Source organism: Motacilla alba, chromosome 28 (assembly GCF_015832195.1).
Source record: "Motacilla alba alba isolate MOTALB_02 chromosome 28, Motacilla_alba_V1.0_pri, whole genome shotgun sequence".
In the NCBI taxonomy this organism is placed as follows: Eukaryota; Metazoa; Chordata; class Aves; order Passeriformes; family Motacillidae; genus Motacilla; species Motacilla alba.
Window position 1 is genome coordinate 5,180,256 of NC_052043.1, and position 18,245 is coordinate 5,198,500.

Consider the following 18,245-nt stretch of genomic DNA (forward strand, 5'->3'; position numbering starts at 1 on the left):
GGGGAGAGAAGGCAATGTCTTGGGAACCACTTCCTTGATTTCCTTTTGTCATTAAAGATGGATATTTGGAGTAGTCTTTGCCAGGTGAATTTCTGAAAGCTAGGTAGCCCACTGATGGTTTTCATTACTTTTTTTGTAGAGCACACCATGACCTCTTACATTAATACCTCTGGAGAAGGGCTGGACTCCAGGCCTAGCACTCAGTCTCAGAGTGGCAAAGCCAGTTAGCTAGACTAAGCTAGAAATACTAGGCTTGCCAAGACAGCCTTTAACCTCTTTCCCTAAGACTGTATGCTTAAAGCTGTGATACTTCAAAAGGATGCTCCATGGAGGAATGTAATCTCACTGATAAGGTCTCAACATGAAACCATCTTGTTTACCTACCTCACCAAGTCCATGAAGGCATCTGTGGTCTGCACCTGCTCAATTCTGCCTTCTCTGTGAAGTTTGTCCTTAGATCCTTTTCCTGGGTGTATGATGATCACCATGAAGATGCCAATGAAGACAGCTATGACTGTGGTCACCATGTAGTAGATGATAGCCCGCATCCCCATCTTCCCTGAGACTCTGCTGTCCAGTGAGGCCATTCCTAGGGTGTCACACAGAGAGACAATGTGAGGAAGCCTATCGTCTTAGAGAGAAAGGGAGAACTTGAGAAAGATTCAAAGGGTGCAAGGCTCATGCATGATTTGGACAGGGAGCTAGGGTCTCTAGGAAGCACAGGCTACAAGGAACAGAATTTGGAGTTCCAGGGTGATGTTGATATAGAAGAAAGTGTCTTGTAGTCATGAAGAAGAATAGCACTGGTGGATCTTGGTCTGCATTTGGGAATGTAGCAATTTTCTTTTAAAGTTCTCAGAAGGGAAATAATCCCCTCCTAGTACATTGTGCCTTTCAATCCCTAATGGTAGGATGTTTCAGCAGGTGGAATACCTTGAAGTCCCTACTGCTGTCTGAAAACTTGTCTGTCTGTCATGTCTTACTTGAGGATCTGGGTGAAACAAGCCCTCCAGCTGGTGATCAACTTCAATGCTTTTGGACTAACAAAAATTAACCTTCTCTAGATTGGAGAAAACCTGAAATTTACTTGGGCAACAAACTTGGAGATATTTGAGGTTATATAGGATTAAATCCTTGTTAGTGTTGCCATTGGAACCACTGCATTGTGTTCTCCCCAGTCTTCTGACAAAGCACAAGGTCTTCTGCTTCTCTGCACTACTACTGAGCCGGCAGGGGTCTCAGTGTGGATCATGTTCCCTATGGCTGTAGAAGATTCAGGCTTGTCACTACTAGCCAAGCTAATCCAAGCACCTCCAGATGGGTCAGGAAGAGGTACCCGAACAACAGCTTTGCTGACCATTGTCTTGGCTGATAGCAACAGAAAGTACTTCTCACCTGTAATCAAGCTAGAGACAATGAGAGGAAGAACCAGCATCTGGAGCATACGCATCAGCAGCTCACCAGGGAAGGAGAAATACTTGATCTGGCGATAGGTCAGCTGGTAGGGCCGGAGGGAGAAGGCCAGGATAATCCCTGTGGATCAGCAAGGGATGAGAATGGAAGTGGGACAGTGTGATCCAGTGGTCTGTCCCTCAGTCCTACAATGTGGTTTTTATCTTCTCATTTATTCTCAGTTCCTCTTCTTTATAAAGGAACAAATGCTCATTTTCTAAAAGACTATGATCTGGTTTTTATGGTATTCTCTCTCTCCCTTTGACGTATTTATGTGCAGAGGAGTTTTGTGCGAAACCACAGGTCTCCTTGTTCCCTGTCTATTGCTCTTCTGGAGTCTGTTCCAAGGAAGCTCATGAATACAAAATGCTGTGATGAGAGATATGATCTCATAGACTAAAATAAGTGTGACTACAGAGTTCAGATTCTTTGTCTACCCACCTCTTAAAGCTGAGTTCAGCCAGTTATAGTCATGTAGCCTCGATCAAAAGCTAGGGACAACCTGCTATCTGCTAAGCAGATTTGGTTTGCATTGTATGATGGCCATTTGCAGCATTTCTGGTACTGTCAGGCTAAAGCTTTGGGACAAATATGAAAAGCCCTTGTGCCTACAGCTGCACTCATGCCTCTGAAGAAACCTGGATAATTTGTACAAGGATTGGTTGAGTTGGACCATCAAACTCTTTCTATCGTAGAGTGTTTCTATACTGCGCTAGAAAGGATCAAAAAGGACTCCCTCCCACATACACACTATCTGTTGGGTCCCTTGATCTTGTACAAACATACTCATGATGTGGGTAGCACTTTGAGCTGCCAGCTCATCAGCTTCAACTCCTCAGTCAAATCGTTGTGATAAAATAAAAATCTTAGTAAAATAAACAAACATTCCCCCATATTTATAATGGTGCCTGGTGTAGCCACCAGCTCCATACCTAGTAGGACCGCAGCAATGGTGAAGAGGACGAAGGCATTTCTCCTGAAGAAGCTTTTAGCGCTCTCAGCAGTGATGCTGTGCATCCGCTTCTTGGCCCTTGCTGCCCGCTTGTGCACAGCCTGCTGGAACCGCTGCACCCGGCTGTCAGCATGAAGCCGCTTGGCTGCATCCTCGTTGAGGAACAGGCTGTTGACGTGGCTCTGCTCGCTCATGGTCAGCACAGCTGCTTAGTCCTCCAGGCACAGCTCTGCCTAGGCTGGGCAGGGAGAAGTATAGGCAGGAAAGCATAAGTTGTGGTACATCTTGCCTTCGTCTTTAGGTCATTTTCTTGGGGCCTGCTTACAAAGGTTTATTTAAAGTTGATTAATGACCTCCTCTGACCATCTGCAAGGAGCAGCCCTTGGTGAAGGGTATGTAAAGGGCTGCCAGGGTGTTGTCACTACTGCTTTGGTGCCTCTAGAGAAGCTCTGGCCCCTATAGCACCCAAGCTGCACTGAGGAGTGTTTTCTGTTGGCCTGGGCAGCCAGGACGGGCTCCACAGCCACGCAGACTTGTTCAAAGTTTGACCACTTTAGAATGGAATTAATTTTTATCACGTAGCAACAAACCCCCTTCCCATACACCACTCTTCCAAACAAAACCAAACAGCAAACAACATTTCTGATACACCTCCAAGATGGACAGGTTCCTACCACAACAACTTTCCCCATGACAGCAGTTGGTGCTGTCTGTTTCTGTAGAAAGGAACATTATCCCCTTGCCTTACATGGAGCCTGAGGATAAGACTTTATTTACTGACTTTCCTTTGAAACACAACAGGACTTCCAAGTAGTATCTCTTGTCAAACTCCACTGATGGGATTAACCTGATGTTCTGTCTTCATAAATACTAAGACTGAAATCAAACTTACTCCAAAGAGATAAATAAAGAACCAATTCTTCTCCATTACCAATTGGCTGAAAGGCCGGGATAGTCTACTGTACTTTATCTGTTTAGTTTTTACTGTTATTTCCATATTCCTCAGAACAGAAGAACAAGGAGGCTACACAGGCAAATCAGACCCCTCTAGAGTGCTAGAAGGCACCAGCCACCCAACAGTTCACATAATGAGGAAGATTATTGCCAGACTATGCAGGTGCCATATCCTTCTGTTACTGTGCCTTGACAGGTCTGAAAATTATTCCCAGGAATTTGCAAAGGTAATACAAACCTAAATTAAACCAAAGAAGAACAAAGTCACCTTAGCACATCAGCAAGTGCTGGAAAACCTTCTTTGGTGTTGCAAGTCAAATAAGAGCTAGTCCATTTGTAATCCTAAATTTAAATCAAAGAAACCCTCACAAATGAGACTATGTGCTCCATAAATTACACACCTAGTATCTTCCACTTGGACCCAGATAAATGCCTATAATGAACTGAAGACATTGCCTTTGAGAGGAGCATCTTTGTGGTACAAGATTGCAAAGTCGTGCACAGAAGGTGGAGATCAACCTCCATTCTGAGACAAGGTTTGTTTGCATGATGCTAATGCCTTCATGAGGTTCAGAACAGCAGACACACCTGAGGTGGCCCAGCCAGGGCACTCTAAGTCCTCCCAAGGCTAAGCTGCACAACGGCCACTGGCAAAGATGATGTTGCAGTGGCAAAAATGATTGCTGCAGGAACCTAGCAGTGCTGCTGTAGTCACCCCAGCTTTTAGGTCAGCAAACAGCATTCCATGGATTTTGATCCACTCATTCCAGCTTGACCAAGCATTCCATTCCTTAGTATTACCATTACCTTACCATTACCCCACTTTTATCTATTGGAGACAATACACACCAGACTGTGTGAAAAGTTTGCCTGTCTTCCTTTCTTTCACTGCCAGTCCTGTTTTTCACGGCTACACCTGAGAAAAAGAAACTGCAAGATTCTTTCAGTTCATTGAGATTGTGCCACCTGAACCTGACAGTAGGTTTAGAAACTATGAATTCAATCCCCTTGTGTCCCACAATAAACTCATATCATTTATAGCCTTCCAGATATACAGTTGAACAGATGACCCAGAACAGGTGACACTGGAACACACCTAGGTGGGTTTGAATATCTCCAGAGGGACACTCCATGACCTGCCTGGGCAGCTGTTCCAGTCCTCTGCCACCTTCAATGTAAGGAAGTGCTACCTCATACTGATGTGGAACTTCCTGTGTTTCGTTTAAGGCCATTGCTCCTTGTCCTGTTGCTTGGGCATTAGGACTTCCTATCGTCCAGTCTGATCATCCCCTGGCACGACTTTGGACCATTCCCAAAGCGCTGCCCCTAGATCTCAGATAGATCAGTCCAGCAGCTCCCTCTCCACAGTCCCTCCTGAGGAAGTTGCAGAAAGCAATTCATCCCAGCCTCCATTTCTCTGAAGGAGACAAGCCCAGACAAGCCCATTTCTCTGAAGGAAACAAGCCCACTCAGCTGCTCCTTGTAGGACATGTCTTCCAGCTCTTCACCAGACAGTTCACCCTACATTTCCCTCCTCTGGACGTGTTTGAGGACATTCTCATCCTTCTTCAATGTGCTCACAGTGCTCCATGTGAGGCTGCAGCAATGCTGACTATTATGGGGTAATCCCCTCTCTGGACCTGCTGGTCATTCTATGTGTGATGTCTTCAGCAGGCAATTTGCCCTCTCAGCTACCTAGGCACACTGCTCACTCATCTTGAGCCTGCGGTCAGTCTGCACCCCCAAGTCCCTCTCTGCTCTTCAGCCACTCCTCTCCCAGTTTAGACTTGTACTCAGTGTTACTCCCTCCCAGCTACAAACAATAGCACTTGGACTACTTCCTTTTCATGCCTGAGATAGCCCAATGCTCCAATTCATCAAAATTCTCCTTTGAGGCCTCTTGTTCCTCAAGAAAGTCAATGGCACCTCCCAGTTTGATTTTGTCAGCAAGCTTGCTAATGGGATATTCAATTCCTGCATCTGGATCATGGATAAAAATACTGAATAGTACTGGCCCCAGTGTTAAGCCCCAAGGACACCACCAGTGACCACTCACCAGCCAGACACAACCCCACTCACTACAACCCTGCCGTCCAGCTGGCTCACCCCTGCAAACCTTGCCTTTCTTAGAGTTGGACCATACCACAGCAATGGCACAATTTCCTGTACAGGGGAAGTGGGAGCAGAACCCACAAATACAAAAGGACTCACACATTTTTTTCTCCAGATGTCTTCCCATCTGGAAAATGTATTTTTGCCTAAACAAAATGAAATTTCTATTTTGGTATGAGAAAGTACAGGATTAATCATTAACCATGTTGCACCATGTGCTCACTGCCTTTTAGAGCAAAAGTTATTGCACAGAAGGAAATCATCAGCAGATCTGGCTCCTTTGTTGTCCCCACCCTCCTGCTCCCTTTCTCTATCTTGCTCCCTTTCTCTATCTGCATATTTTGCAACAGAGCAGCCCCCTCCACAGCACATTCTCTCTGTGACACCGGTCTGGAATTTTGTAAATGTTCTCTATTGCATGAGCAGGAAGTTCTCAGACTGTTGCAGTAAAGTCACAAAAATTCTCTTGTCAATGGCTTGGATTTTCCTTCTTGTGAAGAAGAAGGTGGCTTTGCTCTCTCGGTGAAGGTTGTTCTATCTGTGACTGCTTCACCAGTCTCCACTCTGCCAGAAACACCAAGATATTTGATGGAGTATTTTTGGAGGTAACTTCAAGGTTTGAGCAGGGAGCACAAGATATTTTGCAAGAAAGGTCAGTGTTGCAAAACTAATACCTAGTTCTGGCAGTGAGGTTTCACTTAAACAGAGGAATTTTGGCTATTTTAGAGGTAGCAGTCAGATGTTGGTTAAAGTGAAAAATGGGAAGGAAGGCTTCTGCACTACATTTTATCCTGCTCTTTGCAGATTTTTCTGTGTTTATCTCCCCATCTACCCAAGGAGATTTCCAGCATGGGGGGAGGAGTGTAATAGAGCTTTAGTACTTACTAAGAGCTAGAAAACAAGGAAGCTGTGAATCAACTGAGATACATCTTTTCCAACTTGTACTGAACATTGAAGAACATCTGTCCTCTATCTTTTGTCTCTGTTAAAGCAGCCAACATCAGAAAAGCCGACATCAAAAAAGCATCCAGTGTGCAGAATCTTCCTGTAAGCATGTTTTAAAGATAGAAGGTATTAAAATTCTGGTTGAAGAGAGATTGGAGATAGCCATGACAAACTCACAGTGCTGGAGAGCCAAATGTGGAAGCATCAGGGCAGATTTGCATCCCTTCTCACAAATTGTATAATTTTGGTTCCACAAAGTTCCACGTTCAAAATCTGAGAATAAAATATTGTACACAGCAGAGAAACTTCTTGAAATAGTATCTTGAATGTAATCTTTGACAACAGGCTCCGTAAAGACACACAGCCTCCTACATTTTGACCATGCCCCTCTCCCAGAGAAAGGGCCAGCTTGTTTAAATGAAGAACTAAGGAGAGCAGGAGAAGTAAAGAGCAATGTTCAAATGCATCTAGTTGAAGGGAAATCCACATCAGTAAGGATATGACTTCAGTGTCAGATCAGTCAAGGTTTTAAAAACTTTTGTAAAGGCTCATGCATGAAAAGTTTGAAAGCATGCATGAAAGGAGTTTAAAACAATGGATATGAAAGGAAATGAAAGGGGAGATCCCCTTTTCATCATCACTTTTGGTGACAGGATGCCAAAAGAGATTTCAGTTGTGAGGTCCAAAAAGAAAGTGTGCAGAGGGCTGAGCTGTTCATCTGCTCACAAGTGACTGGAAGAATGATCTGCTCTATGCATAAATGAAAAGCAGTAAACACAGAAAGAAAAACCCTTAATTCCAGTTTCTTTGTGAGTTGACTCACAAAGAAACTGGAAAGACCACAGAAAAGTATAGACTGACAGAAGAAAGTACTAGGAATTATTTGGGAGACATTAGGGGACAAAGAAGAAAATATTCTCTGAGAGGATGATTGGTAGCTGGGACGGAGTTAATTTTCCTCCTAATAGTTGGTACAGTGCTGTGTTTGAAATTTAGAGTGAGAGTAATCTCAGACTTTGTCTTGTGATAAAGGGAAAATGCCAAGACATGAATCTCATTTGTGGGAATGATACAGGTTTCACATTGCAACATTAAATGCTTGAAACTTGTATTTAGAAACCCATAGACGCATCTTAAATATTGCTGCATCACAACAACAGAAGAAAAATGAAATTATTCTGACAAATTTCAAGTTGCTTGCTGAAGAAATTTTGCATTTAACTCAGATTCTAGGAAAGCTGCTGTGAAAGTCTTCAATTACTTACTTTCTTTGTTATGCAGGCTCAGCTTCAGAAAAAAACCAGCCAAGTTTGACTGGTATAAAGCTGTCATCAGTGAAATGTTCCTACATTCAGTTATTCAGACATCAAGAGGCAGGCTGTGAGTATTTATAAATTTTTCTTCATGTGCTGCAAAGTTTTGCACTGTCTCTATTAAGACAGTTTGCATCCATGGGAGCTCATAAGCAAGCTCCTCCTGAGGCATGCATGTTTCAGATTATCAGCAGAGGTGAAGGGCAGACTTTCCTCAGAAATGCACTGGTCATGAATCCAGTCTGTCCCCTGGGCAGGCAGGTAGACTCTCAGTCTACGTGTTCCACAGTGCTGGGGTAGCCCCGCAGAGCCCCATGGGTGTGGTGCCTGTCACTGGGCAGTACTGGCACAGTGCAGAGCCCAGTGCTGTGGCAGTAGGGCTGCATTTGGAGGCAAGATCTGGACAGAGCTGGAGGAGATAGGTTGCATCTGCATATACAGATCTAGACAGCATGTAGAACTGCAGAGGGCACAGCTCCACATGGGAAACATTTCTCGAGAGGTCAGGGCAGTGGTGCTGGCCAGAGGTGGTCAGTTCTGTGGAGCAGTGATACACTGAGTTTCTGCCAGGGAGAATAGACAGCTCTGCTGCCTGCAGAGAAGCTGTTTGACTGTTTGGAACCAAAGGGGACTATTCTCTGTTTCACATGAGCTTCTCATGCCTCAACACCACTTCATGACAAGAAGAGAAACTACATGTAGGGAAATAAATCTACTTCATGCCTGTATGCAGCTCTGCCCTCATTCCAGAGGCATGCAACAGCTCAGAGGACACAAAGACACAAAGAAGCAAGTGTTCTGAGCATGGGTGGGGAGGGCTGCAGAGATATCTGGCCTAGCTTTGTCCATGTAATAGTCAGAGAAAGGTGGTGGTGGAGGAAGAAATATATTTGACTACTTTAAATGGTCCAGACAAAACTCAACATCAAACCCCTAATAACACTTTCTTAAGGCCTGCGTCTGGTACATCACCCCTGGAACCACAGAACTCCCAGGACATCCCAGGGGGGACCAGCACTAGAGTCCAGAAACTCTGCTGTGCTTGTGCCAGCAGGTTGAGAGAAGTGATCCCTCCCCTCTGACTCAGCACCGGTGAGGCCACAGGTGGCATGCTGTGTCCAGGTCTGGGTTTCCCAGTATGAATACAGGGAAGAGAGTCCACTGAAGGACTGCAGAGATGATGGTGGGACTGGGGCATCTCCCATGAGGAAAGACTGGGAGATCTGCGACTGCTCAGCCTGGAGGAGAGAGGGCTCGGGGTAGGTCTTACCAATGTACACCTGCAGGGAGGTGCGAAGAATTCAGTGCCAGACCTTTCTCAGTGTTGCACAGTGACTATGAGAGGTGGCAGACATGAATTGAAGTACCAGGAAATTCTTCTTAAGGATAAAGAGAGTCTTTGTCACTGTAAGACGAACTGAACACTGGGGCAGGTTGCCCAAAGGGGCTAGCGGGGTGTTCTCCATTCTTGGAGGTATTCAAAAGCTGTCTGTACACAAGCCTGAGCAACCAACTGTGGCTGACTCTGTTTTGGGCAGGGGGATTGCACTAGATGATGTTTAGGGGTCCCTGCCAACCTCAGCAATGCTGTGACCTTCCTTCTGCTGATGTGCTGTGAGACAAAGCTTTACGGGACTTCAGAGAGCCCTGACACATCCTGTCCATGGCAGTATCCTGGAAGTGATTTGCATTTATAATTAGCACAGGGACTAATGCTGCTTCATTGAAACAGCCAAATGCCATTTGTGGCTGTTGGACAGATTGTGAGGACTCAGGGGTGACCTAGCAGAGCGGAAGCCATCAATCAAGTGGATCCACTGTGAGACACTCCTTTGGGAAAGCCGAAGGTCCTGACCACTGGCAGGACATGGCATTACAGGGCACTCTTGCCATGGTGTGTGGGATTGGAAAAATAACAAAAAATCCAGATGAAGACTGTGTCAGCCTTCTTACCCTGTGCTCCACTATCTCATGAGGCAGAACACAGCTGCCATCTCATGCCTGCTTCCCCTGCCTTCATATGACATGCTGACACAACTTTCTGATTACTAATGTGTCCAAGAGATATCAGCTGGTGATCAAATAACCTGCCCCAAGAGAGGCAAAAATCTGCATGTCCAGCACAGCAGAGAGCTCCATTCTTCAGAGGGTTCAGGCACTTGGCTGGGACAGGCCCAGTTGTCACTATTCAGAAAAAATGGATGGGAAACAATGACTAAAATGCGGCTGCTTTACACATTGTCCCACTCTTGCTAATGTCTGTGTCGAAGAACACAAAAAGGGGTTAATCTAATTAGCCAGTTTTACTCCTGGGACTGGCAGAAGTCAGCCAAAATAGAAATGCCCATTGCAAATCCTCTCCCAGGTTTACCAGCCTCCAGAGGCTGGTGGAAGAGAGGCAATATAATCCCAAGACAGCAGTGTTTGGTACAGCGTGTACCATCACACTCTGCCACGGGCATGGCACATGTCACTCGGTCAAGCCATGCTGCTGAAAGGATGACACTGGAAAAGCATGTCAGGTGTCCCCCTCAATGACGGCTGCCCCAGGCTCCCTCTTCCCTCTGCTAATGCAACCGCATTTTAGTTTTCATTGCTGAAAGCCAGACTGACTGTGAAATAACCAGCATTTGGAGTCCACTGTTTGTCTTGTCTCTCCAAGGAAACTTTGCTTTATGTTCAACATCAAAACCAGCAGAATTTTCAGTGAGGGAAGTCTCTGCAGGTGGCAGCAAGGAAGCACCCAAAGTGGGAGAAGAAGGAGAAATCTCTGCAGAAGGAGAGGTGTTGTAAAGAGTTATGCACAGTTAGGCAGATATGGAAGGGCAAGGCAAAGACTCACTGAAAAATCTGTGCCAGTCTTTCCGAGGTGGACTTCTGGTGCTGGGTCACCAAGGGAGAGGAGTTAAATAAATCCTCACATGGTGGGTGGGGAGGCTCAGTGCTTATAAGGAAGGGGCATGTAACTCTGCTCAGTGGTCTGAAAGTTGCTGTTAGCAGCTCTCAAGGTCTACTGGCTTTTAGGCAGACCATGGGCACTCCAGAGTGGGAAGCTACAGACCCCCTACTGCCAGCTGAGTAAAAAGAGGTTCTTTGTGGGGACAGGCAGATTGTGCAAAGATGGCAAAGGAGGAGTAGATGTCTCCACTCCCACCTGACATCCCCTCATCAGTAGCTCAGTGCCTGTGATCAGGAGCATTAAATGCAGCCACTGTGCTATTGCCTGGGCTTTTTTTTTTTCAGTCCTGAGGACCAGAATCTCTATCCTTACAGGGTTCATAGACTCCCCTTGGCTGGAGGCATCCTCACCCCTCATGCTGTTAGATCCTTTGCATCCTGGCCCATTGCTTGCTCTTGGGAAGGGTAATACAAACTGAAAGCAGTGAAACCAAAGAGCCTATGTTGAAAATTTCCATTCACAAGCGCAGCTCAGCCATCTTTGCGTTGCTATAGCAGTCCCTGGAAGGGCTTTCTGCTCAGCAGGACATTTCTTTTTCTTGATACCAGTCAGCAAGCTACCTCCCAGACAACTCCTACTGCAACAATGGACCCAGGAGGAGAACAGACCTGTTCAGGGCCCAGCCACTGACCCATGTCTGTGGGAGAGCACCAGCTAAAGGGAGAGGAATCTGCAATAGGCAGGAATTTCAGCCCATCTGAGCTCTACAATGACAGTGATCACCAGTGGAGCCCAGTGGTTTTGGGCCTAAGTACAATACTGGAATGACAAGTACCACGCTCCACAATGCTCCCTACTCATGCCAAGGTCCTGTGATAAGGTTGTCTCACTCAAGCTTCCCACCAGGCATTTAACCCCAACCCAAGACACAGAGTCTCATTTTTAGAGCACCCCCCACTGGGCAGCTCCCTGTCCTAAAGCAGATGAGAGCTATCTCTGCCACTCTCATGCACATGCCCAAGGAAATCTCCTGCCCTGCTTCAGCCCCTGGTACTGGCACCGCTCTTATTCATGCATTCAGATTCACTGAGAAAACCACTCACCTGGAACCAGTGCAGGTTGCCAAGCACAGAGGGAAGTAAGTAGTTTTCGTCTTGGGGTATTATTCTGCGTTGTTTCGTTCTTTAATTCTTTCAAAGGCAGGAAGCAGGATTTTCTCCCTAGAAAAGTACAGTGTTAGCAGAGACCTCTGAGCAATACCTCCTGAGAGAGGAAAGGAAGACTGTATATGTTCAGGATACATGGCAGAAAGGGGTGGGGGAGTGGCATGTAGGAGGAGACAGAAAAAATCTTTGATGATTGCACCAGACCAGAGCACAGAAAGCACCTGTCATCAGGAGGTTGCATAGAGCCCTTATGGGGTTTCACAGTACCAGTGGGTTTGCACTTTCTTCTGCCTCCTCACACAAGCTTCAAGGAGAGCTAGCAGTAACAGAGAGCAGGGCAGCTGTTAAATGGGAATCAAATCTCATCACTGTTCTACTCCTGCCCCTTACAAGGCTTCCTTCCACAAGGGAGGCTGCATGCATCCAGCAGCAACAGCTGAGTATTGGACAGGCAGGTCCTTCACTGGTCCAGTCTGTGTGCAGAGGACCTCTGAGGTCCAGACACTCCTGTGGTTTGTCCAGATCAGCCTTAGGGGATAGACATGTGTCTGTGCCTCAGCCAAACTGCTGCAGCTTCTCTTCAATGTATTAGGCACATCTTATGGAGGAATCAGTTCACAGAGCATGCAAAGGAAATACAGTAGCTGTACAGTCTGTCAGGGAAACACGCTCTGCTTCCAAGGAAGCAGGCAAAACTTTCACTGCTCACTGGTTTCTTAAATATTGGTTCCTGATGCAGTTTCTTAGATAAAAGTCCCACATTTCAAAATTTCAATCAACGCACTATGTCAAAACCACAAGTCAGGTTACAGGTGTGAACACCACACAGCCCACTCTGGCCTCTGAATGTGGCAGAGTGAAAAATATATACAAAAATCAAGCCACAGCATTAAAGTTACAACAGCACCTCTGTTTCTAGCCCTACCAGAAAAATGACTCACAATGGACGTAGTTGTTTAATCAAAGTAGCCTTCTTCTTAATTCAGGTGGCCCCGGTGTAGGGGTTTTGCTGTGTGCTCTGGCTTTGGCATACCAAGGCTGATATGTTGCATCTGCAGCTGGAGCTTGCCACAGAGTTTGAACTCATCTCGTCAGGCATAGGTCAAACGCAAAGCATCATGTTCATTTTATAGATGATGCTGGAAATTAAATGCCCCCAAATCCTGTGTCCTCATCAGCTCTGTAGGAAAAGGAGAACCGGACCTCTTCAGCCCAGGTTACAGAGAGCAACTCCCAGCACCAAATGGCTTTTGCAGACATTGATAATAGAATTGTTTAGGTTTGAAAAGGACTTTAAAATCATTGAGTGCACCCATAAATCAGGATGGTGATTAGATGGGACTTTGCTCAATGAGCCATTTGGAGTCATGACTGTGTCTGTCATTCTCCCTTGTTTAAACTTGCTCCAGACACAAGCCATTGCTGCATTAGGAGACGAGGACACACTCTCTAAACCCAATAAATTGCTTGGTCTTCACACGATTCCATGGCTCATATGGCACTAATGACCCTAATCGTCTTACTGAAAGTTCAACAACATCTCAGGTCATGCAAGTGTCAACTGGAGACTGTAAATTCAAGTACTGTGCCCTTCAAGGTTTCAGTCATCTTTCCAGAAAAACACATATTGGAATGGGCTACCAAGAAAATATTTTTATTCCAAAATTCATATTTCTGATTTTGGGGAATAGGTGTGCTCTGCCTGTACCATGCACCAAAATTCTGCCGAAATGTGGCTGAGAGGCAGTCCAGCCACAGACATACAGGGAGACTGATTGTGATGGCCCAACATGGTACATGGTTGATCTTCTTTGCTTCTTCTGATGGTTCACATTGGCCATTGCTGAGGCAGTCGCTGAGAAAGGACATCTCCTATTCCTCATGCCCTTGTTTCTCACATAGCTTGACCAGAAGCTGCTCTTGCAGAAGGGCCCCTGACAGCACTTTTGGCACTACTGGGGGCTGATGACCTGAAGTAGAGCGCTCTTATGCAGGACCGGTACATTTCTGGTGCTACCCAGAGAGTGGCAGAGCAGCCGTGCACTTGGCCACCCCTCAAATGCTGTTCTATTGCCTGATTCCACCTCAGGCAGCAGTGTTTGGCTAACAGTGAATGGTTGTCCTTTCCACCTCCTATGCCTGAAGTCCAGTTTGGCTCCTAGAATCTCTCCTAATTCCTACCCTGGTTTTTAATTCCCTGGATAGCACCCATAGGCATTTTTAAGCCATAAACTTGCAGTGACAAGTGCCTTAAACCTTCTCTTTTGGCAACTTTTTCCATCTTTTCACTTGTTAGAGTTATTAAATAGGACACAGAGCATCAGCCTGAAGCTATGGAGGAGGTGAAGAGCTCTGCTCCCTCAGGATAGAGCTGCCTGATGCCCAGGCAGTCTTTCCAGGGTAGAGCAATCCTTGGGTACAAACCCCATGGTCAGCTAACTCTCCCAAATCTCTCCTCGTTCTAGGAGTGCCAAGCACACTTGATCATCCACATCAGAGGCCACATGAAGCTCTAAGTTTTCAACAGTGGGTAAAAAGGAAATTCACAATGTCACCTTGTGAGAGGCAATGAGAAAAGACATGGCAACTGCACCTCTTTTCATGGAGTCACCTTCCAGAGGGTGTTCTGATGCTATCCTTGCACAGATGCTTGAAGATAAAGGAAGAGCTTGATGGGAAACAGCTTTCCAAAATCAGCCCCTTGGAAATTTCCTCCACTAAGCACCTTTCAAAATTATTTCTGCTAATTCCACAAGTAGACAAAAAATATTACATAGGGACAGGGCAGTTTTGCACCTTTTCCATCCTTAGATACATCCTCGGTCTGTATTGATGCCTTTTTCTCTAGTCCTAGAAACATAAGTCAGACACAGGATGATAAAAAGGGGTACCTTTATATAAGGATCCTTCGGTGCACAGTCTGTTAGGTGAAAAACGCTGAAGATGCTTGCCCTGCGTAACCCGTGTACCATTTTTACAGATTCTGCAAATTAATATATCTGACAAGACCTCCCCAATTAGAAGTACACTCCATGAAGTAATGCCCCCTAGCTCTTGCACCATCTAAATCCTCCTCCCTCAGATAAGGACCAGGCCCAGTTTTTAAAAATATGTCTTAAAGAGCTGGTTTCAACCTTGGTTTCTAAAGAGAACCAAGACAGCATAAGGGTCCTGGAATTTGTTTTGTCTTTTTGCCTAGGAAAATATTGAAACTAAGTCACAATAATAGACTATAAAGCTACAAATATATGTGTAAAGAATACAGAAAATGTATAAAAGAAAAAAGGTATCAATCCAGACAGCGTCAGTATCTCTGCCCAAATTGGAAAGACCCAGATCCTAAACAAGTGAAGTTCTGGGCAAATTACTCTTGAGATAAATTTTGACAAAGGGCTTCTGTGTCTAAAAGAGAAGTTTTTCAGGTCCAGCGGAACAACTCCTTCTTAATCACCTCTACTTTTTAAGAAAGACTGATTTCTATTGGATCTTTAAAAAGTAAAACACCTATAAGTGGGCTAAGAATTCAGTCATAATGTAATAAGATAAATCTCCCATGTGAGTCTCTGTTAGAATGCAGTTAGAGTGTCCAGTTTGGACACACAGCCTGGAGGAGGCATTGAGGCTGTGGAGCTGGGATACAAAACACAAGTAGATGGTTGCATCCACTGTCCCATGGCTTTCCTGGCTTCCAGCAAGCACTTTGCATGTCAGTCTTTTGAAAGTGCTTGATTTTTCTGAACTGCTGGAAAAAAACCCTTCAAGACCATGATGTAATGAATGGCAAGTAACTGTCACAGCCCTGTCAACTGAACATGTGGTGACTGGGAGGATGGATATGGACCATCCGTACCTAGACCTGTCCTAGGACATGGATACTTTCTGTTGGAGTGTAAAAAGCCACTGGGATATTCCCTGCTGCTAATTGTCGTGGGGAAAGATGTGATTTCTTTTTGTGTTAAGCAATCCTACAGCCCTCCCCTCTCTGGATCTTGCAATTCTATAGTCTTGTTCTCCTTGTTACAGTAACCTTAATTTGAGGGTTGGTATTAATTCTTTCTCCTGCATTGCTCACTGGCCCTGGGAACGGAGTCCAATTATGCAGCTGTGACCTTCATTACAAGTTAGCAGACTTTCTGCAAATGAACTTCCTTCATGTTTCACAGAGCTACTCAAATAATGGAATTTCCTTCCTATGGGAAATGCCAATCTCTCAACGTCTATTTTTGCCCTATTTTTTAACAAAAAGTCAAAATTTCAACTCTTACCATACATGAAACTTATGAAAATTCATAAACATAAAGACATATTTTGGTTTGGATCAGACTGATGTAAATCTACTCCTACCTGAGCTGTAGTTTTTCTTCATGTGAGTGCCTCTCATAATTTTTTTACCTCATTTTTTATAGACTTCAAGGTCTCATGGTGCTCTGCAGTGTCCCCATGTAGCCAAGCTGCTATGGTGTATTTTCCTGGATGCAGCCTGGAGGGAGGAGCAAGGGCCAAGGAGAACAGGGCCCAGAAAGCTAAAAGAGAAAGAGCATGTGATGTTGTTCTCACTGACAGCACCTGCCAAGACATTTGGTTAGAATTTCTGATGGGATAACAAAACAAAGACAGTGAAGCTTAAAAATTGTATATTCAGTGACAAAAATTATTAGCCCCAAATTTTGTCTGGGTATTTTCAACTGATGAGACAAAGTTTTGTGAATTTCTGAAGCTTCTGTCATTCTAAAGTGCCCTCTTTTTCTTCTCGTCTCTGCTGAGAGTATGTGTGACTGAGGCATTTTAGCTATTTTGAATCCCAGCTCATGCTCCCTGTTTCTTCCAGGTGCACTGGGAAACTGGGAACTTGTGCTGAACGCTCCTAGGAGTTCTCCATTGGGAGTTTGTGTGATTTGTTATGTACTTTTTTTTTTTTTTTAGCAATCCCTGTAAATCACTATACAGGCACAGCCAGTGCAAACTGCAGATTCTTACAATGGTTACTCTAATGCCTGACTTTTCAAAAACACCATTTTCTTCAAACAGTTTGAGAAACTGCACTGCCACTGCCACTGTAAAATAAATAAAATAAACCCCCTGCTCCCATCCTGAGAGGTTCCCTGGTTGAAACTCACCTGATTCCCATAGCATGACAAGAGGGGTGAGGAGTAATTTTGATTTTCTTCCCCTAATCCACCTCTGACTCTTCCTCCCAGACCCATGCTTGTCTGTTGCACTATAAATTAGCAGTTGTTCTCCCTGAGCTACTTGAGACTTGATTCAGGTTTGATGTAACAAACACATTCTTTCTTAAAACCTTTTTATTATCACTTGCCTTACTGTATTTGTACATTTATTCTACTGTATTTTGTGTTTTACCCATGACTTGGAAATGCATCTTCTACCACTGCTTATGCTGCACAGAGACAATTCCAATGCAAATATGGTACTGTCTTTTCCTTTCTTCCTTTCCACGATCGGGCTGCATCTCTCCTTCCTTCCCACCTCTGCTCTGCTTCTTGCAGCCTGTGGTTAGCTGTGCTTTCTACTACACAACTGGCCTCCCTGGTTCTCAGACTCCCCGGTTTAGCAGCTCTCTTCACTGCACTGTTGCAGTTTCTGTGCAGAATGGAGTTTCAGTGAATATGCCAACAGTCATCATCTGTCTGGCTGAATATCAGCACAAGATTTATGTTCTTTGTCACAGTGGCTGGAAAATCACTGTCTGTTTCGGCGATGTACCAGAGGTTCCTTCTCTATGTGTTTTTGGCATTTTAACTATTACATAGTGGGTAGAAGCAGTTATCATAGCCCATCTTTGTACACCCTTTGAAGCACTATGAAATACACTCTGCCAGAATGACAGACAGCATGATTCCCGTGAATTGCCCTTACAAATATATTATTTATTCTTGAAACTCAGGCAAAAAAATCTTCTAATAAGAGAATTTCCTGCTATGGAGAAGAATAGACTTCAATACAGCACAACTTGGATGTGCCTTGCCACAGAGGCAGAAGAAAGCAGTGTATGTACAAAGACTGTCCCTTTCTCCAGACCATTATTTCTGAAAACTGCTATCTGCCCAGGAAGAGGCATTTCAGACCAGCATGTTACCTGAATACCCACAATAGAGTGACATGAATGCCACCTGACTTTATCCCTTCATCTTGTCTGATCTCTCCATTCCTTCTGAGTCATGCTTTCAAATAGTGAGGATCAAACCACAGGTTTGTTTTTTTCCCATGGTCTCCACGATGTCGTTCAGTTTGAAAAAGCCCTCTGAGATCATCAAGTTCAGCCATTCCCCCAGCACTGCCAAGCCCACTACTAACCCACGCCCCCAAGTGCCACATCCACATGGCCTTTAAATCCCTGCAGGGATGGAGACTCCACCACTGCCCTGGGTAGCTGTGCTAGAGCTGGACAGCTCTTTCAGTGAAGAAATTTTTCCAGTCTAAACCTCACCTGG

At 45.0% G+C, this 18,245-nt stretch overlaps 1 protein-coding gene across 7 annotated transcripts in view; it reads right to left on the bottom strand.

Moving 5' to 3' along the window:
• The window catches only part of LOC119712470 (excitatory amino acid transporter 4-like), a 37,881-nt gene that overhangs the window by 11,589 nt on the left and 8,047 nt on the right, over window positions 1-18,245 (bottom strand). For 4 of the 7 annotated variants that reach the window (XM_038163749.1, XM_038163747.1, XM_038163748.1 and 1 more), the window contains exons 2-5: window positions 11,731-11,847; window positions 2,385-2,642; window positions 1,396-1,533; window positions 385-589 (exon numbers count right to left, since the gene is read on the bottom strand). In XM_038163749.1, the coding sequence (XP_038019677.1) occupies window positions 385-589; window positions 1,396-1,533; window positions 2,385-2,598 (557 nt within the window). In that variant the 5' untranslated portion in view covers window positions 2,599-2,642; window positions 11,731-11,847. Of the gene's footprint in view, window positions 1-384; window positions 590-1,395; window positions 1,534-2,384; window positions 2,643-6,355; window positions 6,516-11,730; window positions 11,848-16,185; window positions 16,317-18,245 lie in introns of all 7 variants that reach the window. The other 3 variants (XM_038163746.1, XM_038163743.1, XM_038163742.1) reach the window with 3 other exon arrangements.